At 40.4% G+C, this 24,662-nt stretch overlaps 3 protein-coding genes across 3 annotated transcripts in view; 1 reads left to right on the top strand and 2 right to left on the bottom strand.

Moving 5' to 3' along the window:
• LOC140953052 (voltage-dependent calcium channel subunit alpha-2/delta-1-like) overlaps positions 1–1,947 on the bottom strand; it is a 26,811-nt gene extending 24,864 nt beyond the window's left edge. Inside the window, exon 1 of the mRNA XM_073402536.1 lies at positions 1,235–1,947. Coding sequence (XP_073258637.1) covers positions 1,235–1,519 — 285 coding nt within the window. The 5' untranslated portion in view covers positions 1,520–1,947. The remainder of the gene's footprint in view (positions 1–1,234) is intronic.
• A 2,044-nt stretch (positions 1,948–3,991) lies between these two features.
• LOC140953058 (uncharacterized) lies at positions 3,992–13,060 on the bottom strand. The gene is made up of 5 exons (XM_073402544.1): positions 12,898–13,060; positions 8,789–9,829; positions 8,050–8,140; positions 6,597–6,682; positions 3,992–5,167 (listed from the first exon to the last, which is right to left on the bottom strand). The coding sequence occupies exons 1-5, from the start codon at positions 13,016–13,018 to the stop codon at positions 4,080–4,082; spliced, it is 2,427 nt and encodes an 808-aa protein (XP_073258645.1). The 5' UTR covers positions 13,019–13,060; the 3' UTR covers positions 3,992–4,079.
• A 194-nt stretch (positions 13,061–13,254) lies between these two features.
• Positions 13,255–19,194, top strand: LOC140953079 (syntenin-1-like). The gene is made up of 8 exons (XM_073402576.1): positions 13,255–13,435; positions 13,873–13,914; positions 14,811–14,924; positions 15,199–15,560; positions 15,692–15,799; positions 16,299–16,362; positions 17,010–17,101; positions 18,073–19,194. The coding sequence occupies exons 1-8, from the start codon at positions 13,379–13,381 to the stop codon at positions 18,125–18,127; spliced, it is 894 nt and encodes a 297-aa protein (XP_073258677.1). The 5' UTR covers positions 13,255–13,378; the 3' UTR covers positions 18,128–19,194.
• Positions 19,195–24,662: the final 5,468 nt, after the last annotated feature.

Below are 24,662 nucleotides of genomic sequence, written 5' to 3'. Positions count from 1 at the left end.
AGTAAAATTGCAACTTAATTGACCAATCAGGTCAACAACCAGAGTTTAATACCATAGACTGACGCAATACAACCCACTTTGACTCTGAAGATGAATACTGACAGATTGTTGAAACCACGGTCACGGTCAACTACAGTCCTATTCAGGACTACATTCACCCGGACGATCATGTTCAACCTAATGATGAAGTTACATAATTTGAATTTGGCATGATGCTTGAAACAAAGTGGTGCTTTTGCTGCATAGCACATTAACCTTTGCCAGCAGTGGCACAATAATAATATTTATTGAATATCTACCTACGATGACCCCTCAGTACAAAGTACTGTTATCAACAAGGTACTGCTGACTAGGAATAAGAAACTAATAAATTAAAATTACTAAAATATAATTTGGTTTCAAACACCATGCTGTTGCCGTGTTCAACTTCATTAATTATTAAAAAGATTATCCATAATCAGAGCACATGAAGCAGGTTTTTTGCATTATCGGACACTCACTCACACTTTATTTCACTGAATTAAATTAAGCACCTAAAACTAGACTCAAATCAATTAATAAATTTCTTGAAGAAAATCCTTGGTACTGATGGATTTATTTAGAAGGAATCTGCTCTCTCCACCCCACCTCCCCTTAAGTCTACCACTGCTTTCATACCACCACCCTCCCATAAACTCCTTCCCTGTTCAGTCACGTGCAGCCAGTGTGTTCAGCTGCTTTTCCATATTTATTCTCAGGGGAGAGAGCAGGGGCCGGTTGCTCGAAGCCTGGTTAGCGCTAACCGTTGGTTAAGAGGTATCAAAATGTATAGGTTTCCATGGTATTTAACGCTGGTTAGCACTAACCATGCTTCGAGCAACCCGGGCCAGAAATGTTCAGGTTGGTGCTAACATGAGTTGAAAGCAAACACCCGCCTGGAGAACTCTGCCGATCATGATTCTGTAGGTACAAGAAATTTAATTTACTGTAGAACACCCTGCAGAAATAAAGAACACTTTTCTTTTAAAATATATGAGAAAAAGAAACCAAAAAAGAATGATCCAGCTGTCAACAACCACTATGACCCTTAATCGTTTACAGTCAAAATTTAATAAAAATATTTCCGACTGAAATGTTTTCGGTAAGGAATCGAAACCAATAGTTTCTTTCTTTTTTTTCTGGAAGCAGATAAGCTTAAATTTTATTACAGTTTGGGAACGTAACGTTTCCCGTGTCATGACAGGCACAAACCTACCCTGGCTGTAGTCTCCTTTTTCACGAAATAATCACCAAGCCGCGACTTCACAGAATTGAGGGTATCAGATCCATTCTTCTCTTCGACAGTGTAATTCGCGCCATCGTAAAACTCTTGCAGTTCGTGCGTTTTCAAGCCATCTTCAGCAAGCTTCAACAGATAATTCTCCACTAGAGCGGTCCAATTCTTCACTGTTCTAGTGTTCAAAGTACCTCTAACAATAAATATTATCTCGAGAATAATCAAGAACAATAATAGAAAACGTTTTGATGAAAGGAACCTCATTATACTTCGATCGGCTTATAATTTCAGGTAAACCGGCATTAATCAAGCCCTGTACAAATCCGCTACAAAAATTGAACCGTAAAGTACAGTGATGACCCCAAACGAGATGTAATTCTGCAGTGAACCATATACATGGACTCTCCAATTCTCTCTCGGACTACAACAGCTGTTCATATAAAAGAATCATTCCCCAACAACTCACGCTTTGAACAAACCAAAAGAACTTGCGCGCTATGTGGTGACAGGACCCGTACACCACCATTCATGAGATTGTAGTCTGTTCGGAGATGAAAAAAGATCCGCCTTAGATCCTGCAGCAGAATAATGTCCGAGATATGACCCTGCCAATGGACAGCCGAGGTCAACTTCTCCAAGCAGAAACGCAAACTTCTTGAGCAAATATGCAAATCGCTCCACTGCACACCTTATCAACTGCGTGACATTTGAACCTTCGAGCAGTCACGAGACACAGAATACCTCCAGGGGGTGCCACAGGGTACAAAGACGAACAAAGGCCGGGGAGCAGGGAACTTCCTAGGATTGACTGGGATTGACTAATGGGGTTGCATTTTCAATAGCCTGTGTACAGCCGCCCCTTACCTCAAAAGGGGCGGCTATACACAGCCTACATTTTCAATAGATTTACTAGAATGGGGTCGCAATTTTTCAGTTTTTGCGGGTAAGAAAATTCTTAGCCTGCGTAGCTGGTGTGATTGTTGTGCCCGGGCCTACTTTCTTGGCGGCGGTAGCCTGCGTAGCAGTCGCTTGGAAGCAGTGGGCGGCAAGAAAGAACGGGCGCGCGAGAGGAAGACACGCGCGGGGTTTCTTTCTTGCGCCCACTACGTCCAAGCGTCTGCTACGCAGGCTATGGCGGCGGAGCCGCCGCCAAGGGAAGCGAGCGGCGAAGCCGCAAGGGACTCGTTCCCAATCTTCACGCGGCTCCACCGCTGAAAAACAAAAGCATTCGCCCGCTAATCCTGCCAGCTACGCGGGCTAGAAAATTCTGGTAAGAAGGGATTTTAAAATGTGTCACTTTTCGTTAGGATGACCTAGGGGGCTTTCCAATTGTCAGAACGGACGGGCCAGACCAGGGCTCCTGGCCAGACCATTCCCGTCTTAATGAGAATTTCACTTTTAATCAAAACTATCCGGCCAGATCAGTCAGATCCTAAATAATACGCACGAAGGAGATAGTTTTTCAGCAAAAACCCTATGGAAAAAGCCGATTCATTTGCTAACTGACTGGTCCGGCCGGCCAGTTCTGACAAAAGGAAAGGGCCCCTAGTTTGGTAGCCTCTCACGCAGGCGTATTTCGTCTCTCCCCACAAGGGAGGGAAGGGAAGAAATACGAGCTCCCCTAAAAACGCCTGCGTGAGAGGCTACTAGTTAGGAGGCTTTTAAGGTAAATGCATGAAAGGGATCGGCGAAACAGAAAGTAACTTAGTTGGGGCAATTGGTTCCTGATTAGGTCCCTAATTGGCCACAGAACAGACTATTTAACAATTATCCCTCGAGCCCGAATGGGCCCTGAGACAATAGCCCATGAGGCCGAAGGCCGAATGGGCTATTGACCTAGAGGCCATGAGGGCGAGAGGAATAATTGTTTAAGTAAACTCCAACTAGTTGGTCAAAAATATCGAGAATAAAAGACTTTTAGCTAGTTAAAGCTAGACTTTAATCCTTTTTTGCCGCCAAAAAGCCCGCGCTTTTCGCTTCTAGTATGCTATAACATATAGCCTAGTAGCAGCTCAACCAATCAGAACGCAGCATTGATAATAGACCACTAGTTTGGATTTTACTAAAACGGGGTATCAGTTCTGAGAGGCCAGTTGAACTAAGTCAGCAAAAATTAGCCCAATTACCCCCTCCCCCCGGGCATCATCATCACCAACACTTCATTGGATACCGTAAACTTCCGATTATAAAAAATGCAAATGCATCTGTTAGCCCTTTTGAGCCTTTCATCAACCGCAATGACAGATTTCCCTCCCCTTTCATGTACTTCAACTAGTGAAATCCGTACCCTTTCATATACCAGAATCCTGAAAAGGGTACCCCTTTTGGGCGAAGCCTCCCGGTCAAGGCCATCATGGGGAGTACCTCCCGGACACAGACCTGTCTGAGTCGGACTTTTACTGACACCAACAGGTGATAATCAGGCCTTCCTGAGAGGCTAGAAGAGATTTGTCGAGACCTTTTTAGGAGAAAAGCTGGATGCTCAGGGTGCTAAAAAGATTTTTAAAAAAGTACTGGACTAAACATTATTAGCGTCTAGCCTAATTTTATTGTTTAAGACCAAACAAACAACCAAACAGAGGTATTTCCAAGCATAGCTTGCACATACACTCAACTGATGCTTCACAGTTCGTTTTTCGTGAAACATCGACGTGAATATGAAAATGAATACGGTTAAAACTAATGAGCATGGAATGAAGGGAGACGAGAAATCTGAACAACTGACCAATTTTCTTGTTATAACACAAATACAACTACTCAAGACTGGGAGTTTATAGAACTTCTTGGTAAATGAACACAGTTCATGCACTAAGGTGTGGGATAGTTAAAGACCTTTGCGTCTGTTAATCTGCATCACTTCTTGAGAATCAGGTGACAGGACAGACAAACCACGCCCAAAGGCCGTCCCCCTGTGAAGGCAGAGCTCCAGATAGGGTTTCATCACATCCAGGACACTGCAGACAGAACCACCAGCCTTCAGAACTTGAGAATGTACATTGTGAAGGATAACATACTCGTCCTGCTTGGCCAGGAGACGGGCCACTTCCGCATGGGAACCGTACAGAAATACAGAGATCACATCGTCATCCTGTGTAGAGCCACGGGATAGAGGCTCAATCAAACTGTAGTCATCACCATCACAGTTCCGAAGATCGTGCTTGGGTTGAGTACCATCGGTCACGTACAGCACTACGCAGTCAAGAGTACGGTGTAAAGCGATCCCGAGAACTTGGCAGACGAGATCAAAGTAGCAGTCCGGGTTGATCTGGGACACAGTCAGAAAGGTGCTAGGTGGAAAGAGGACAGGGTGGTCCTCGCACCAGTTTTTTAAACACTCTACGGTGTCTTTATCACTCTGCGTCAACGTGAAAGTGGAACTGGAAACCCGAGCCATTTCCGCGGTAACTGGAAGGTCTGCATCGCGGTCAAACACAACCGCGGCAAAACCGCGCGAAGACTTAGCTTGCAGCCTCCCCTGATACTGGTTAATCTTGATGCGGTGAAGCCTGACAATGTCCCCGACCTTATGCACATCCGGCAGTCGGGATACACTCGGCTGGAACGACACACACTCGAGACCATCCGATTCGGCCGCAGTCGGGTCCATCAACATCAGCACCGAACACATATCAGTGCCCCGGCATTTCCACGCTGGCTTAAAGAGCTTAACTACGCCGTACACGTTAACAGTTGTTTCAGGTTGCAAATTGGCCAGGGTGGTATAACCAGGAGGCACGGTATAATCCGCTGTAGCACGCGACGATCTCTTCGTAACTCGAACCGGAAAGGCCTTTACCGGCGATCGATCGCGTGATGGCGATGGCTGGGAACGCCCTGCTTCGGAGTTAGGAGTAGTAGGCAGTCGTAGTTTAGGATCAAGTACTTGACGAAGAGGAGACCTTTGAACATCATCTAACAAATGTAAAAGCAAGTAACGCTAAGGCCTGTATTCAAAGATCATTCCCACATCACCCTTCCCCCAAGTAAGGTAATCTTGAAAAAGGTGTTGTCCATTATCTGACCTTTCTCATTACTAGTTTCTGAACCTTTCCATAAGCGCGAGGAAGACTTTTAAACCGGAAACTTTTTACAATTATGTTAGGTTAGCTTAACTCTCCGATAAAAATGTAAATTAAGGGAATGATAAAAACGGAGAGTGAGTTGAAAAAGGTTATTAAAGAGAGGACGTAGACACACAAACTTTTTCCCGGTGATTTAAGGGGGAACTTGAGTTCACCCCATGACCTTCATATAGTGATAAACCTGATTGTAAAAAATAAAAGCTAACCGTTTCGAGTCAGTGCTTAACCCTAATCAGTATTGTCAGCGCTTAATTCTAATCATGATCGAAATCGAGGTTCAAACTTGAACGGGGCTAGCATGGAGTGCGGGGCGGTGGGGAAGGGGGGGACCGGCTGATTCCGTAGTTTCTTTCCAAGTCATAGGTTAGAATCCCCACAGGATTCTAACTTATGACCTCCCAAACACCAGAGGACCCCAAGAGCACCTATAAATACAATAAAATTCAATAAAGCAGACAAATAGGAAATTCGATGTTTTACAGATTAGGGTTGGGGTTTCTGTTTCTCTTTTTCAACATAATTTTTTGTCAATCTGCTACTTTTTCTGGAATGATCTGAAGTTTCAGCTTTTTAGTAGACAGCAGCGATTTGTGAGCTACTTAGCCTTTTCCAGGCACTCAGATAGTGTCCTGTGGCACAAAGTCAAAGAGCAGGAAAAAAAAAGAGAAAGAAAGCAGTGATTTTGTTACCTCTGTGTTAATATTCCCAAAGATGCAAAATTATTCTTGGTATGCCTCCCGTAGGACGCAAAGATGGATTGATCGATCTGAAGATGGTTTGTAGTCTGAATGTCCTGGTCATATGATTTCTGTGGCTTTTATTGTGGTTGTTGTTTAACGATGCATATTTATTTTAGTTTTTTTGCCATTTAAATAGAAGGACTACATTTTAATTTCAGTGAACTGTAATAAAGAGTTTTGGAGTCTGTCGTCAAATTAACCTGGATAAATTAAGGCCCAAGCATTTTCAATTTATGTCTCATTGTTTTTTGAACTGGGACACATTGGGTGTGGAATGGGACTCATGACTTTTCTCAAGATGAGTCCCAGGACTTACCATAACTATTTGTAACAAAATCACAGAAGAGGGACAGATAGGAAGGAACCTTCCGTGATCCTTCACTCTCACTCCCTACCCTACCGTCTCCCTTTTTTTTCCTGCTCACATCTCCTTACACTGTACCCACAATATGAATGCCTGGCAAAAGCTATGAGCTACTACACACAAAGACATCAAATTGCTTTTTCCTGGTTACACACCTTTGCTGCACATCAAGAGACTTGCTGCTGGAGTGTAGTCACTGGGCATTAAACCTTTTGCACTAGATGTGGTTGCCACGTCATCTCTTGTTATGAGAGGGAGAAAAGGAAAAATTTAATAAGGGGAGTTCACCAGAATTTCAACAACTTATGAAATACAAAAATACAGTTTCTATGCTGTTGTTGTCTTCTGGGGCTACTTAATATGAATTTAGGATGAAACATCTCTGAGGCTTGCTTCTTAACTACACCACAGTTTAGAAACTTCTTAAAACACTCCAGCTTGTTTATGAAGAATACATACTACACTGTAGACAATTTCTCAAGCAAATTCCACTCAAGTCTGCATAATAAGTAGTTTCTTAGAAATCGATTTTGAGATAAATATTAGCGATAAAAAATCACGATGTTTCGACCTCTCCAAGGTCATTTTCAAGTGTATAAAAGTTCTAGAGAACTTTTATACACTTGAAAATGACCTCGGAGAGGTCGAAACGTCGTGATTTTTTATCGCTAATATTTATCTCAAAGTCTGCATAAGTAGAGGTAAATGTGCACTGGAGCTTAAGGCCCAAACGACCAGAGCTTATCCTGGTTTCATTAGCTTGAAGCACCTAGGAGTATTGCTACTCCCTCCTGGCAGGATGCTAGTCCATTGCAGGGTTACCCCCCAGCAGTATGTCGCCAGTACCCATTTATACACCTGGGTAAATGGGGACAAAGTGGAGTGAAGTTCCTTGTCTAAGGAAACAACATGATGGGAGAGGCTTGAACCAACCACTCCCCCAAAAATGCCTCCACAATATTAAGTCTGCATAGCAGGTAATTAATAGGTAGGGAGTAGGGAAAAAAACTAAAAAAACCAGGAGTGCAAAACCCAACAGGTGCAGTACCCAAAAATACAAGAACCTGTTCAGCCTAGCAAGATGAAGCAGGTTCTTATATGTGGGGTATTATAATAAACAATTATTTAACCAAGGAGTGTAACTGAGATTGTAAATTTAAGTATAACAACAACATACTGTACCAAACTGTATAAAAGAAATTCAGTAATCAGTTTTGTTTGGGTAATAATAATACAATATTACAGTCTTAATTTTATTCACAATTATTGAGAATAAAATTAAGACTGTATTTTTAAGGACCAAACCCAAGTTTATTTATTTTTCTGCTGATCAACAATCTATTATCTCCTTCATAAGAATTAAGATTATTAAGAACCTACTTACACTGTAGCCTAAATTGCCAGTAAGTACTCCAAAATACAAGATCCTACTTTGCCAGACTTCAATGAAAGTAGGTTCTTATATGCAGGTGTTTACTGTATTATTTCAACGGGAAAATGATCAACTACTCCTAGTCTATTCCTGGAGTACCATTTGTGTTTTCACTTTCCACTCACTTCTGAACATCTGCCAAAGAGGTCAAGCAAACTGCAACTATAAGAACTCACCGTTTTTGGTTTCTTGCTCTTAAAAATATCCTATCCTCTTCTTCAGGGGAAATCATATAGGGCTCTTCATCAGGCTGTTCTGTCAGATCATCTGCATTACAAAAATTATAACAAAACGTACTATGGAATCATCCAGTACAGACATAACATGGAAAAGAATATCCTCAAGTTTAAAATTATTGTATGGCATCAATGGTGCAGAGTAACAGCAGAAAAAGGCATGGCAACGGACAAGCCCTGGGGACTAGATTGTGTGTGCTTAGCTGTAGTACTGGTGCTAGGTAAAAAGGTAAAATGTTTTGCGAAGAAGAAAAAAGCCAAACTACTGCCCTTAAAACATAGCAAGAACAACAATAATACATTCAATTTCATTTTCCCTTTTAATCCTGAATTTTGGGAAAACTTTTAGGATCCCAGGATGAGATGGAAAAAAGTGCTTGTGGGTGATGGAACATTATTTCTATTGGAATTTTCAGAGCTTATAACTCATTACATGGTCTTTTGTTTTTTTTTTCTGTCAGGCGTGGTTTGAAAGATCTCTTCCCCCTGTACTATGTGATTGTCTATGACTGTTAAAGTTAATGACATCACAAGTGATTTATTTGCGAATCCCCATGGGCCATTACTGGTGATTCAGGCATGAATGGTTTAATTCTTTGCCCAAGATATCCACTTTACAGAGGTTCCACTATAAAAAAAAACTATTTATCCACATGTGTAAGGGACAAAACCACCCTACCTAGACTCAGATTTGTATGGTCTTCATTCAGAGCTGCAGTTCTTTCTGTGGATGTGGCTGTGGCTTCTAAGGCATCTCCATCAATGTTAAAAGCTGCAGTTTTAGCTGCAGTGTTGGCTCCCTCCACTGACGCTGTCACATTACTTTCCCCCACTGTTGACTGACTATGCCTCTCACTGTCTATAGCCATCATCTGAGGTAGATCCCGCAGGGGTGTGCCATTAGCACTTTGTAAACAGAGGCTTGCGGATTGCCCATTGCCTCCAGGAGCTGCTTTTTGTGACATTACCATTGCCTGCCTCCCTGCCTCAACAGCTTTACTTGGCAGTGCATTATTTGCAGTATTGCCACTGGCATTTACATTTGAAGTATTTAGTTCTGTAGAAGCATTTGTACAAGTAAATGTACTCTTAGTATAGCTTTCCTCATGCTGCAGAGTTTTAGCCACGTGTATGTCATTTACCTTATCACGTAATACTACAACATTGCTAAGACTTCTCTTGACATGAGAGGGAGTTACACCCCTGGGTCCAAGCTGAAACTTTCCCTTCCTTTTCTCACCAACCCTTTCTGGTTGTTCATCATCAACACTCTGCTGTGTAAAGTCATATTCACATGATTGACAGATGACATGTTCCTCATCTTCAGAGTCGTTACCATTTTCAGTTGCTGCACCCTTCTCAAACTCCCCTCCATTCTCAGTTGAACGATGCAAAATGTCCCCTCCATTCACTGTATTAGCCTTCACCTTGCCTCTCTTACTGATGACCCAGACTGATACATCAGATTTCTCTCTCCACACAATGAGCTGGAAAAGGTGTTCATTAGTAGGAGAGCATTCCACAAAAGCTTCTGTTAACACCATTCGATCACCCTCACAGACACTTTCACCTTCATTGGCCACATCCCCCAAGAGAAATACATTGATTGTGGCACATGCTGCATGCCTTGCTGCTTTTTCCACATCTTCCTTTAATACAAGCTTGCAGAGTTTTCCAAACCTCTCTGAATTCTTTATGGGAAAAACTTTAACGACAATCCCTGATGAAATAATACAGGCAAATCAGATTACGACTGATAAACATTATTTTACAATATTTTAATGACAAGGAACATAGTTAAAGCTCTGGTTAATAAATTCCTTATTTTTTATTAAGTTATCATTATAGTATCTCTGGAGTTAGTGCCATATTCATACTGTGTCACATTCAAGGTAGCAAATGAAAAAAATATTGAATAAATATTATTAAGAAACAGTGTTATTCTAAATTTCTGGCTGAAGAGTTAACACTGTTGAGACCTCAAAATACCAGTAATAACCCCTCAAAGTAGCTATCTCTGAATGCAGCTTATCATAAAGGTACCAACGGTCCCCTTTTTGGGAACCTGACAAAATTTTCAATAAATGCCACTTTGGGTAACTTCTGTTTATAATATTATTTATGGTTGACATTGTAAGGAGCTTTTAGTATTAAGGAAAAACTATTTGGCATTATCGGGTACCATACTGCATTTTATGACCTGCTTGGGGATATTTTTTCTGCATCCTTGTGAATAATGTTTTGATCCTGGGGGTACTCCCCATAGTGGCCTATACAAGGAGTCTCCGCCTGAAAGGGGTACCTTGTACAAGCCTCAGCTCCATGAGAGGGTAGGGAGTTCACTAGTTGAAGTACATGAAAGGGTAGGAAAATCTGTCATTTCAATTGATGACAGCCCAAAAGGGTTAACAAATGCATTTTATTGCTGTGAGAAAGTAGAGGAAACATTCTGGCTTTGTGATTTATTCATATTGTAAACACAGAGCCTTTACAGAAATTAAAATGGGTGCTAAACTATAGTTGACTACCGATAACTCAAACCTTCTAGGGAAATTGAAAAAAGTGTGAGTTACAAAATATAAGGAAAAAAGCAAATAGGTGGGGAAGGGAATGCAAGTACTATGCACACTTCACTTCAAGGTCAACAAAAGTATGTATAAACTGATATTTTGAAAAAGGAATTAAGCAACTAAGTTTGATTAATATACAGGGAAGGTTGCTTAATTTGAACTGGAGTGACAGAAAAGTAAAGACAAAGAATTGACATGGTTGTTTTGAAAAGAATTCAGTGTTTCACACTTCAGTAAACTGTTTTTTATTTTCTGACTTGTCATGCTCTAAAAATATGGTTTGAGTTATTGTGGGTAATATTATATACAAATGATCTGAGGGGAAACAAAAACTTCTTCAAGTTAGCAGGAGGCTCGAGTTATCAAGGGGTTTGAGGCAGTGAGGGTAAAATTACAGTAAATGTATAAAGGAAATCCAGGGGAAGTTGACTTTGGTTTGAGATGACATGAGGTTCGAGTTAACAAGGGTTCTAGTTATTGGGAGTAGACTGTAGGTACGTGAAAGGCATACCATTTGTCAGTAATAGGTATACCTTTTATGTCAAAAATGGTACATGTATGCAAAAGGGTAAGGGGTTGGTCCTTGGGGTGGAGCCACTCTGCATAAAACTTTGATGAGTATCCCCCCCCACCAAGGTTTGGATATTTGGTATTTAGGTGTGAAAGGTACAATAATCGTGAAGGGGTGGAAGGGATGGCAAGAAAAGCAACTGGAGCTGCCTTCTCCATTTCCTCTTCCCTTCTTTTTATACATGTACCTACCATGCCTCCTTACATTTTTAACATTTATGCAGGGTTTTCACTAAGAATTCAAGTAGCAGGAGGAAGGTGTAACGTTACAGGAGAATATTTTGAAAGGGGCTTCACGTCTGAATAACAAATACTCATAGGCTACCGAACATTTGCCGGAGAATTCTGCATAGTTAACGGGGAATTCTCCGATCTCCGATGCCTAATGAGCACCCTGTTTATGTTATAGTTGTGGCTGTAATCTAGGCTCAAGTGGACATTGTTCTGATAAAACTGCCTCCTGGTTAGCTTGCCAGTCTGCCAACAGGGAGGCAGCAGGTTTGAACACTCAGGGTCTTTGATATTTATTGACTGTGGAGAAAGTGCTGCCTTTGAAATTGTATCTGTAGATGGTTTGAATTTTTAGTCTTCTCAGATAAGGACAATACATCGTAGGTGCTATCTAACAATCTTCGCTCTTGAAAATATGTGAGACGTTAAGGAACCCTCACACTATAAATAAAGAGTAGGGGACTTGGTCCCTGGTGTAGTAATCTATCTCTACCAGCATGTGTCTGGCCTGGCTGGATCAGCTTGAAGGGTTTCTAGGCAAATGAGTCCACAACTCTCATACAACCAGAAGTCAGGCTATTCGCTGGATGCTGAAACCCGTATCAAGAAATCAAGAAAACTGTTGCTGCGTTTAACACTGCTATGGTAAAATGAATTTGTTCTGCATGATTACAAACAGGGGCTAGTATCAAAAAACCTGGTGACAAGCACACACCTATGTAAAATGGTCTATTTACATACATGTACTTTTGGAACTTGAAAGTAGACCTTTTTACCTTAAAGGTTTTATTTTCCCAATTCAGTCCATCCAATGTTTTTAAGGGAATTTCGGCTAGATTGCAGAATACCCGGCCCACGAAATATCTAACTTAAAAACCGCCCCAGAGTCCCACAGTCATCCAGGGGTTCCACTGGGCAAATCAACTAGGGCGCGAACAAACAAATTATTCAAATCCATTTCAAATTTGCATATTTCTCTTTCTTTCCTTACTCATCTGGAATTGAAACGATAAATATGTTCATACACTCTGTAGTTCCCTCGAGAACAATACCCGATTCCAGACCAAAACGGCGCAAAAACCCTACCCGATGGGGCAGCACATACCTATACGGCTTATATAAGGGAGTAGCCCACCCCCCTCCCCCCACCTGGGGTTCGTCCAGGCCTTGACAATTCTTTGCTCGTGCGTCAAACCCAGATGCCCTTCTGTAGTTCTGTTCAAAACCTTAATGAAACCCCTGAGTTGTCAGACCTAACGTCGATTGCGGGACTGCGGGAGTACTAGCAGATAAAGCTGGAGCTGAACGCCCCTTTTGAAAAATCTTCTATCGCATCAACCCTGTAAGTCACACTAATGACAAAAGTTAATTAGGAATGATCCGATCGTAGGTTATATCAAAGCGGTGTTGCACTAACCTTGCACATATTCATCCGACAGCAATCCAGGTTCATTGATGTCTTCTATGAGTAAACGTTTCGGTGGTGAATTGCCAGCGAAAAGTTTATAATAGCGACCTTTCCCAATTGACACAGCCATTTACATTCAGTCTCGCAGAATATCACCATCAACCTGTAGGATAAGCCTATCTTTCCCGCATAACCTTCAAGATGGCCTCTGTTTCCCGCCAAATCTCGTAAAAAGATCGGGGCAACTTCGGCGATTACGAAACAATCGATAGTATTTTTACGCCTTACGATGATATCCTTTTTAGGAAAATTACGTAAAGAAATACTTAGGCATGTGATTTGAAGTGACGTCATTGCTCCAAACATAGATTCGACGTCGATAAGTTTGCAAGCTGATTTCGAAAGAGGCTCAGTTCCTTGTCGAAGAGAAAAGGTCCTTATTGTACATTTTTCATCTTTAGTCGTTGATTTTCTCTAGAAATATCGCAAGATGTCTCTCTATCCATCACTTGAAGATATGAAAGTCGGTCAAATGGCTCAAGCCCAGGTATTTTTTTCTCTTTTGCTTATAATTTCCTAGAACACCCAGCATCCCAAGTTATATTTCATATGGGCTTGTTTCGGTTGTTTGTAGCGATATACCACTGTTTTACGGCACTGTTTATTGTATAACTTTATAAAAACCTGTTTAAAAATTCGATGCATTTTACAAACTTGCGAGATTATCATTAATAGAATGTTTCTTTTGTACCCTGAGGTCAATGTGGCAGAGTAGCTCCTCAGCGCTGTTGCAGGAGTATAATTGTTAAAAATTTTCACCAGAAAGCCTCAAACAGAATGAAAAAGAGTTTGTCAGATATTTATTGCAGACTGCAGAACACATGCATGTCTGCTTACTATTTGGATCTGATTTATGGCAATTTTTTCAACTGACAGCATTAAACCGATCGATTTTGTCTAAAATTCTGTTTACTTTCCTTCCAGGCCCAACAAGCTGGAGCGCAGCAACCAGCACTAGCCTACGCAGTAAGTGAACAGAGAGCGATCACTGAATATTGTCGAACTCACCCATGAATCAACCAACATGTTACTATTAAAGAACGATGTACTATTCCGTATAAGTAAGACGTGTTATTTGGAATGACTGTAAGCTATGACATCATGTCACCAAAATTTCCTTTACTTCATGATGATTCCGTGGTGTCAGTGTTGTGTAGTTAATCTTTAAATCATGCTCTGTTTTGGATGTACCTCTAGCCTCAAATGTCTAGTAACCCTGCTTTTTCATTTTCTTACCAATTATTCACTTTTCTCGGAATCCTGAAACCTTATCCTCCTAACTAACTCTCCCTACTCCCCCAGGGTTATTCATCTCAAGCCTTGTAAGGGTGAGGTAATTTGACTCTTACCCAGTTACAAAAATGGGCTAAAAACATGTTGGTGAAGGGGGATGGAGTGTGTTGACAAATTCACACTGCAGACTTGCAGACTGACAGGCAAACTAGATGAACAATTTTGTGAAATGCTCACAAAACTAATGGATTCCCTATCCCTATAAGTTTAAAGTCCTGGGACTGTCTTGATAGCATTCATGACATGACAATATATTTTTTTAACCTTATTTGCCTGCAACTCTGCAAGTCTGCGCAAGAGGGAGGGAGAAAGGCCCCATTCATAAAATGTGGTGTAAATACACAACTGTAAATTTGCTTGCCTTTGAAATGTTTTCTTCTGAGAGCTGTAGTATAGCAGAGCCCAATAGCCCCTGATGGCACAAGTTTGCCTTTGGGTGACAAGGAGGTCTTATTTTATTTCATAACAATAAAATGCGGGTTGCCCTTGATAAGATATCAGCTTTATCGACAGTAAACCATTAGTTTAGAACTAATTATGTTGAATGTAAGTTATTGTATTTCTTATAGCCACAGCCAGGAGCTCCAGCTCCAACCCCTGGAAGCAGCCTTTATCCATCACTTGATGACTACATGGGGATAAATGTTTCTGAGGCATCTGTTAGGCAACATGTTCCTAATTATGTGAGCATCATTTTTATTTAATAGATTTGCACCTAAAATACTTGTGTTTCACAAAAGCTGCGTTATAGCTGCCATGTAGTACATGTAAATCTACTAATCAATCCTTAAAATAGTTATCCATTATAAGCTGTCACTGACCATGATTGTCACTGATAATAATGATAATCTGAAAGGAATTTTTACACTACTTGTATATTTCCAGATACAACTTGAGAATTTTTAAAAAGCTTTTAATCTTATTTATAAAGTAAAAAAATTCTTTTTGTCTCTGCAGACAGCTGCAGTAGTCCCCAGACCTCAAGGTGCTGTTGTACCCCAGATCAGTGGAATGATTGCCCCTGTCAGTGGAGACAACAACTTAGGTGTCCGCCGCGCTGAAATCAAGCAAGGTGTTCGTGAGGTTGTCCTTTGCAAGGATGGGCAAGGAAAGATTGGGTTGCGTGTGCGTGCTGTTAACAAGGGTGTGTTTGTACAGTATGTGCATTTAAACTCTCCTGCAGCACTTGGTGGCTTGAGGTTTGGTGACCAGATTTTACAGATTGATGGTGAAACTTTGGCTGGATACAGCAGTGATAAAGTCATGAAGATTTTGAAGAATGCTTCGTCTCAGCGAGTAGTGTTTGCTGTGAGAGACAGGTTAGATTTTAACTTTTTTTCTTATTTGTTTTAGCCTGTGAAAACAGCTGTTTCTCGTCACTCCATGCCGCCGGGGATGTTTTGAGCGGAGGAATCCATTCATTGATGTTTTTTATATACTCTGATTTCAGGCCATTTGAACGAACCATTGTTTTACAGAAGGACAGTTCTGGCCATGTAGGATTTGTTTTTAAAAATGGTAAAATCACTCAGATTGCCAAAGACACATCAGCTGCAAGGTTTGTTTGCTTGCTTTGTTCATCATAGTGTTTTCAACTTAATAGTTTTTGTAACAAATGTCAATGTTCATTGTTGAATTAGATGGGTTTTTTCTAACCTTACGAGACCAGTATCACATATTCACTCTTTCCTTTACATGTAGTTTTTTGTCCCCTGTGCAAATCAAATTAAGTGTGCAATAGTGATACTATCTTCAACCAGTATTATTTTGAGTCTAAAAATAAGCAGATCTATACAGAATTTTTTTTAAACGTAACCTTTTTCCTGATTTTTTTGCCTAGAAAAATAGAAGTTTACTTGACAATTCTGTAAATAGAGCCCTCGCTGAGTTAGTCCATGCTATTCTTTAGTCATTTTCTTGGACTCCCCAGAAGCCAGTCACCTCTGAACGATAGACACTAAATGCTAATGGCAATGTTGTCCTCAGCTCTAAGAGGGAACTGACTGTCTATTTGGTACTTGGCTTTACAATGCATCCGTATGGTTTTATTTTCATAGGAATGGTTTACTGACAGAACACAACCTTGTGGAGGTGAATGGACAGAATGTTGTGGGACTTAAGGTGAGCAGCAGGGAAGACTATTTTCATAGCACAGGTTTTCAAAAGCTGCTATACAGCCTGTATGTGTTTATACAGTCACAACTCTCATTTTTGAATCTCAGTGATGATGTGTGAGATAATCAACTCTACAAGTAACAATAATATTAAACTTAATCATGAATGAAACATATTTTTCAAAGTTGCCTTTCTTGCCAAAGTCCTGATTTAAGCTCTGCCTACATGGGTCTGTGCCTTAATGTTATTGATGCCTTTTTAAGTTGGGGGTTAACATAAGCTAAGTCTGAACTTTCACATTTTTGTGGAGGAATTAAGTCATGTCGCTGGTAGTATTTTACTATAGCGTGTTTTTGATAACCCTCCTTGCTATCTCAGTTTCAGTCCAACTTCTTCCCAATTGTCAATTTTCTGATGGCCATGTTGCTTGTCAGAACAGGAACTCTCAATAATCATCGTGTTTCTTTTCCCATCCACCTTTTTGTTTTACACCTGTAAAAGTTTTCAATGAAACCCACCATGTTTGACAAGGGTGATGTGTTCAACAAAAACTGTAACATGGAATTGTATCTAAAAACCTTGTTACAGTGTTCTGTACCCTAGAGGGTGGGTGCGATAGAGAGTAACAATAATCAATACTTTTTGTTTTGTAGGATAACGATATCAAAGCAATCCTTGAAAAAGGTGGACAGACCATCACTTTGACAGTCATTCCTACATTTATTTATGAGCACATAATGAAGTGGTAAGTGTGCTCATTTGTTCCTTAGTTATTAATGTCATCATGTCATAGGCTGAATTTTGTTTGGTTATTCCACTAGTCCTTTGTTTCTTGGTGAAGTTGAAGGAATTTCTGGCTAAGCCTTGTAGCTTGTGTTTTCAATTCTGTTATCCTCATTTTCCCTCACACCCTCCCCTCCCACCATTTAATGCCAGGGCATTTTTCTTACCCATAACAACTGCTGATGATGCACTGTAGATAATACCACTGTGGAATGATTTTTATTAGTAAAAAGGTTGTATATGGTGCCTTTTTCTGTTGACTGATTCAAGGCTTAGTGTCAAAAATATAATATTAGATAATTGGATACTTGAGCAGAAATATTGAAGATCACACATTGAAAAAAACAGATTATAGGTACATTATAGCCTTTTTATCGTAATAAGCTTACAGATGACATACCAGAGACATACAGTACGGTAAATCCTCTATGAAGCCCTCTCTCTCCAGTAAGCCCCCCATCCTTTTCAGGGTAAGAAAGTTAATAAGACCCCCCTCTCTTTTAAGCCCCCTCCCATCCCAATTCTTCGCTAATGAGTGATGGACTGTATTAATCAGTCACCACTGTAAAACTTTGTGTGGACTGATCCGGGATGGGTTATTCACCAGCTGGAAGTTCGGACTTGTTTTTGATCCTTGACTGCATGACCACTTTGTTCTAGTTCTTTAGGGAGAACTGATACAACTGTCTTTACTAAATTAACTAAGCCCCCCCTCTCAAATGAGCGCCCTCCCTCCACCATCTCTATTAAGCCCCATTCTCAATTAATGTGTTTGAAATAGCTCCCTGTTCCCCCACTAGGGGGGCTTAATAGAGGAGTTACAGTATGTTGACTTCATAGGGGAAGATGGCATGAAATGGACTATCCAATGTGGTACTCCGATCTCTGATTGCTACCAGTATTAATTATGTATTTTGCCAAATTTTTTCCTAGCATGGGAGAGGGACTTGTGAAGAAGACCATGGACCACAGCATTCCAGACTTGTAAAAAATAAGCAAACAGTCATTTCTCAAAAAAGTTTGTTTTTCTTTGAAGGCATTAAGAATATTAGTAGCCTGGCAATAGTCTTAAAATCTATTGTAAAAAATTAATATCAATAATGATTTGTGGAGAGTTTGGATGCTTTACACGTTCATCCCTCAGGCATAGAGCACCTAAATTCTGTAAATTCTCCTTATTCTCTAATTACGTATGGTCAGAAATTTCGGTCATGAGAAAATAGGAAATGATCATTTTGCATTTTCGTGAATATTCTCTCCCAACTAGAACCATCAAACGTAGGTAGGCCAGTTGTTCACTAGTATTGGGATTTAACATACTGGTACTTAAACCTTGTAAGAAAATGAGATGGTTCTCTTAATGTCTGTCAGGTTAGAAGTATTTAGATTAGCTCGTTTCTTAACTGACCTTAACGCTGTTAACAGACCCTTTTTTGGCTAGTATGTAATGTTTTGGCTAGTATGTAATGGAACCTCGATATGATGAAGGGCCTAAGAGCTGGCAAAATTTGTTCACTATAACGAATATATCGAGGTTCTTTTTCATTTATTTTACTATTAATTACTTGGGTAAAGAAAATCATTCATTATACCCGAAGAGATTAGAGGTTCATTTTTTTCGAGGTTCCACTATGCTTTCTTTTTTATCATTTTGATAGTGTAAGTTAACAAATAGAATATCCTCGCATATTGTTTAAACACAATGAACGAGAAAACAATATGTGAAGAAAGCCATTAGCAGCCATAGCTAAAAGTTTAACCAAAGTAGTTGCCATTTCGGCTTTATTATATCGGTTTTAAGTCTATTTCCGTTGTACTGTGTCGTCTTCATCTGTTTAGAACGATAACTTAATTTTTAGTGCGAATTTGTACAAAACAAATAAAAAAGTAATTATTGCAGCATAGCCTTACTGCTTACATATGTATTATGAAAAGAGGTTTGTCTATCATTGGACGATTCTTTTGCTAATGATAGGAAGTGATTGGTTCAGGAAAGTAACATTAGTGTAAGCTGCGTAGTAGATGTAAATAACAATAAAGCTTGTTGATTTGTTACTAGCTGTTTTGGGTAGTTCAATTTAGTAAAAAAAAAAACTCCTAATACATGGTCAACAACGGAAACACTTATAAATGTGAAGCAATTCCTCTCTCTAAATGTATGATACTTTTCCTAATCCGACATGGGAACAACCCGTTCCGGAGACCCCCCTTAGCTTCTTCAAACGTCTAGTATTTTCTGGTATTTCCTTAGAAATACGGTTGTGTATTTTGGTTAGCCGAAAAATGTTTCAGTCACTTTGACACAGCGTTTGTCACTTCTCGCATTAGATTCACATTAATTTAACTTTAATTAGCTGGAACTGTGTGAAGTGTTTGTGTACTGGTTGAGATCAAGGGCACCCGCCTCCGCCCCGCGAGCTACACCCCAGAAACAAAATGTAATTGACCGAAACTCCTCATATTTAAACTACGTTACTTGCACTTCCGACGTGTCTTTTTACGGAGTTAAAACAAAATCAGCGGGTAATTGAGACATCCTTCAATGCACGCTAGAGATCATTCTTACTTCTGGAGGTCTACGATTAAGCACTCTCGGGAAAGAAGAAGTATAGCCCAACACTCTTCTGTTCATGCTCCCGTTCTTGACAATTTCCGCTTTTTGTTCTTTACTGACCAAAGAAATGACGTCCAACGAAACGCAAGTGGAACCACAAGCTGCAGCCGAATGGCTTCACTACTGGAAGTCTTAAACATTTTGACATCATTTCTGTGGTCTACAGTTAACAAATAGACCACTTTCCGTTTTCTATACTCTTGTCAGGCCTCGAATCGAAATGACGTGAATGGAAATGACTCAAATGGATCCACGAACTACTGATGAGTAGTTTCACTGCAGAGTTGTTTTAGGAAGTTGCGCGCGCCCTCATTTCCTTAATAGTCTATTCTCTCAAAGCCTATGGCTCTCGACCACAGAACGAGCCAGACATCACTCAGTCCGCGTTTATTGTAAAGCCCTGTGCGAACGGACGCAGCATTGCTTGCCAACAACCCCCCCCCCCCCCCCCCGTCCAATATTGTTGAACGTTACATGTTGCGTCCGTTTGCACACCCTGTTGCGTGTTGGTGCGTGTTCTTGCGTGTTGTTGGGAGTTGTTGTGCAAAGTTTGAAACCGGTCAAACTTTTGAGTCAACATCTCCCAACATTTCTTTAGTTCCGTGATCGTCGAAGCGCAGCGCAGCAATGTTGGATCCGTTTGCACCGTTCTTCCAACATTGTTGCGGCCACGCACGCGTATTACACATTGTCTCTAAGGTCTTAAGGGTTGTATCCTTTCCACGATGAAATACAGGTCCCAACATTATTATCCTTGTCAGGAAATATCTTCTGCGTCCTTGTATGATTTGCAGTGTCTATTCCATGTTTTGTTAAGGCGGTGGTGTCACTTGCTTGCGTGCCGTTTTCCAGGCTCTCCCAAGGCATCTCACAAGACTTGGCGTTAATCAAGTAGTTTTGTTGGCTTGCTATCAATACATTGTTATTTTTTATTCATAAATACCGACTCAGCTACGCATTGCGCGTTAAGTTTGCATTCCCGTTAATATGCGTAAACAAATCCCAAGCAGGTAGCCTTATTGTTGGTCGACACATCTGGAAGCTCGTTGTCACCAAGCAAGGTACTAGACCCAATATTTTAATTTCGTCCATATAACTTGGCGTCCTTAGCGACGAGGAAAGTGGAGATTAGTTCCATATACAAACGTTAGTGAAGCAGATCACCGTAGTTTCAGTACGCAGAACAACAAACGCTTGTCAAGATGATAGTCATCGAGGCATTTTTTATTGGATCTCTGGTGGTATCCACTGTTTTGAATGTTTACCTTGTTAGACGATTTTGTACAGCAAAAGGTTCTTCTAAGGACAAGCAACTAGGAGCCTTCGGGGAGAGAATCGACAAAATTCCTGCCCAGTAGCGACCTCACTAAATGGAAGCCTGTATCGTTGATCGCGCTTGTAAAATCAGTGGAGAGTTTTTCAAAACAGTGGAGTGTTTATAACAATCCAAAATTAAATCAAATGAACAACGAGTCTCGATAAACTGAAACGGACTGAACAGTCTGCATTTGTTTTTGGGCCTGTTATTTTCCGAAGCGGTACATTAAGAGATGCTAATGTTTAACATCAAGTTCTGAACAGCACTGCCATGGGAACTAAAGTACTGAAGCAGCTGGTACGCTGCAAACCAGCTTTACTTGCTTCAAGGACAATGGAAATTCAGCAACCTTCAGTTGTTAGCAAGGGCCAGGGAAAAAGTAATTTTTATTATTCACAAAAAATACATGGAGTAGCCTGCTCTTGGGCTTGATTAGTATGCATGATGTGGATGAATAGACGTTTAACTCTTGTGAGGATATTATTAACTTCAGTGATTTTCCCCATCCATATTTGCGTGCACGGCCTATTTTTAACAAGTTATCAGCAAGTCCAGTCCAGTCCATGTATTAGATGACGAAGATGAGTAAATAAATGAAATTAATTTGTAAAGAGAATTAAAAGTATACGAAACACCAGGTTTACATTTACGGAAATTTAGCAGTGTGTTAAATTTTCCCAAACAAACCGAACATCTTGGAAGGTATTTGAAGAACAAAATTTCTAGCGGAAAGCGGCAAATGTTATTTGTGAACACGGCAAACGAATTCGGAATCAGATTCGGAGTCTCTTTAAATAAATAAAAGCAAATTGCAAAATGGTACGGTGCCAATAATGAAAGGAATTTGCAAGCCATACTCGAACCTTTTACGCCTTGAAATTAGTAAAAGAAAACCGTTACTTGAGGAAAACCAAACTTTTGAGGAGAAGGGCAAAATTATTAAAACTTATGACTTAATGCTCAGAAATATAGACTCTTTGTTACAAAGCAAAAGCAAAGAATATCAACGGAACAATTTAAGATTTTACAGTGACAGTTGCTCCTCCCCTCTTGGTCAAAGAATTCTTATTTAAGGTTTGTACGCATGGTGGTCTATTGTTAATTGTTAAATTGCAAAAGTCCTGCGGACATCAAAACCGATTTTGACGAGGAAAATCATTCGAAAAGCCCCGCTTAGTGGCGGCGCCAGTTGACGAGTAAGGGTTTTCTGCAGCTGCATCACGCTACATTATATTACTTAAAGAATTTCGACGCCAAGCGAAAATGGTACTCTGTGCGATGATTTTCATTGGAGCTTTTGCGGCTTTCGCGGTACTGGAAGTATACCTTTTTAACAGATTCTGTTCAGGGTACGTTATCAAACCTCACCCAGGGGAAGATGGCTTGTACGCCTGAGAAAAGAGAAGTGACAGTTTCTGAACGTGAACTGTTACTAATTTGGAACTCGTTATTGCATGAGTTTGTATGGATAATTTACATTATCTTAAAGAAATTGATAACCGTGGACGATAACTGAAATATTTAACGGTATATACGGTAGGAACTGATAACTGCACCTCAAACCTGTAGACTAAATAGCAAGACTGCAGAAATGTGCAAGGTTTGTGTTGTTGTACACCAAGTGAATCGCGCATCATTATTTCAGCATAGTTTTTCATAATGAAGTCTTAAAACTGCGGTACTGAGGAAATTTTCAGCTTTGTTTATACTAGCAAGATAAATTTACTACATCTGCGTCAAAGAAATGACATGCTCAAAGTTTGTAAAAACGTTTTGTCCACGATGAGATAACTTACGGATGTCTTATAAATACATAATATTAGTGTTGGGTTGTTTTCAAAAGACGTAGAGGACAGTAAATAAGCATTTTAGTGCTGACCGTCTTTATTATAAACACAAGAAATATCACACGAACCGATAATGACACCCCTGATTTCATGCGTGCATTTCTCTTGATACATTCTCCGTCTAATCATGAAAGGCAACGTTGATCATTCCTTGCTTTTTGCTTAACGCTGAGTGCATCATGCTCCTTGATTTGATGCTTTAGGTTCAAAGTATTACATCAAAAAATGAGCTTCTGCGGGCAAAAACAAAAATCTTGCAATTTTCAGCTTAAGAGCTTGCGCAAGACGTTTGGGCTGTAAGGCTAATCAATTTCAACTCGGCGTCTCGGTTGAATTCCTTCTCTAGTTACTAGCCGGCTTCGTTCTCGGTCGTCAGATTTTTTTTTCTGTCCATTACAGCAGTTGTGGGAAACGCTCTGATTCTGACTTCTCTTTATAAAAAACCTACAGCAGTTCCGGGGCTCACAATTGCTAATCTCAAAGATTAATCATTATTGGTATTTTTGTGCAGTTCAGGGAATTTAAAATTCTGAAAATGGAGCGTTAAACGGCATAAAGCACGTTATCTGGGAATGTTACCTGCTGAAACTTCCTACTGATGCAGATCGTGTCGCATAGCCATTTCAGATGGGCGGGGCCTCTAGGAACACCTAGAGAGGCCGGATTAAATCTTTCCGATATCTCCCGAAAAAAATATAAATAGTTTCAATCCCCACACGTCTAGTATTGCAATTGGCTGGTTTCAAAGGCAGTAATTTGTTTTGCGTTTGGACAGCTGTCAACGCGAGACTGATCAATGTAACTATCATTGTGAAGGGTGTCCGGAGACGATACACTTTGTACACGAACAAATATCCTCCTTCTGTGCAGAACGGTACAAATGAACGGATTTGTGGGAACATAGTCTAAACTGAGGTGTTAAAATGACAGCTGACCCCACCCGTTTTAGGGGCAGAATTCTGGATCTGAAGCCTGTATGACTGGTGGTCTATTGTTAACAAATTGAACAGGTCATGTTGATATCCAGTTACCGATTTAGGCTCTCGTAACGTCAAGGGAATCTATTCAAGAAAACTCAGTTGCCAAAATTTAACAAGAAGTGGCATCAGCTAGCGGAACAAGATTCGGTGGAGTGTAATTAACTACGCAGACAAGAGATTCACGAGCTAATAACGGCTTGACACCAAGAAAATGGTCTTCTGTGAGATATTCTTCATCGGAACCCTTGCAGCATTTACGTTACTGGAAGTGTACCTTTTTAGAAGGTTCTGTTTGGCAAGAGGTCCTATTTCAAAAAGCGAACACGCTTACAGGGTTCCTGGAGGATACTACGTTGTCAGATATTACCCTGATGAAAACGGCATGTACCACTAAGAATCTTTTTCCCTCAAAGACTTAACAGACTGACGGACTTCAACAAGGGAGACAAAAACTATTGTGACAAGTACATCTTACCATGAAATTCAAGACAAACATTGCACATTAGCTGTTGAACATGAACTGAGCCTAGACTTTGGGAGTGGTAGTAGCTATTTCATGTGGAACGGTTACATTCCAAATACAAATATGAAACTGAGAAACTAATAACCACATTGTAATAACTGAAATATTTAATGTTGTTAGGTAGGACCATGTAGGACATTTATCAGTTCCTAAGTATGCGTGCATGTACGCGTGCGGTGTCGGTCTGGTTGTAGACTACTGTGTTTATGTCTGTCATGATCGACGCAGTTGCTAGCTTTAT

This window comes from Porites lutea, chromosome 11, assembly GCF_958299795.1.
Source record: "Porites lutea chromosome 11, jaPorLute2.1, whole genome shotgun sequence".
In the NCBI taxonomy this organism is placed as follows: Eukaryota; Metazoa; Cnidaria; class Anthozoa; order Scleractinia; family Poritidae; genus Porites; species Porites lutea.
This window is presented reverse-complemented; position numbering and strand designations above follow the sequence as displayed.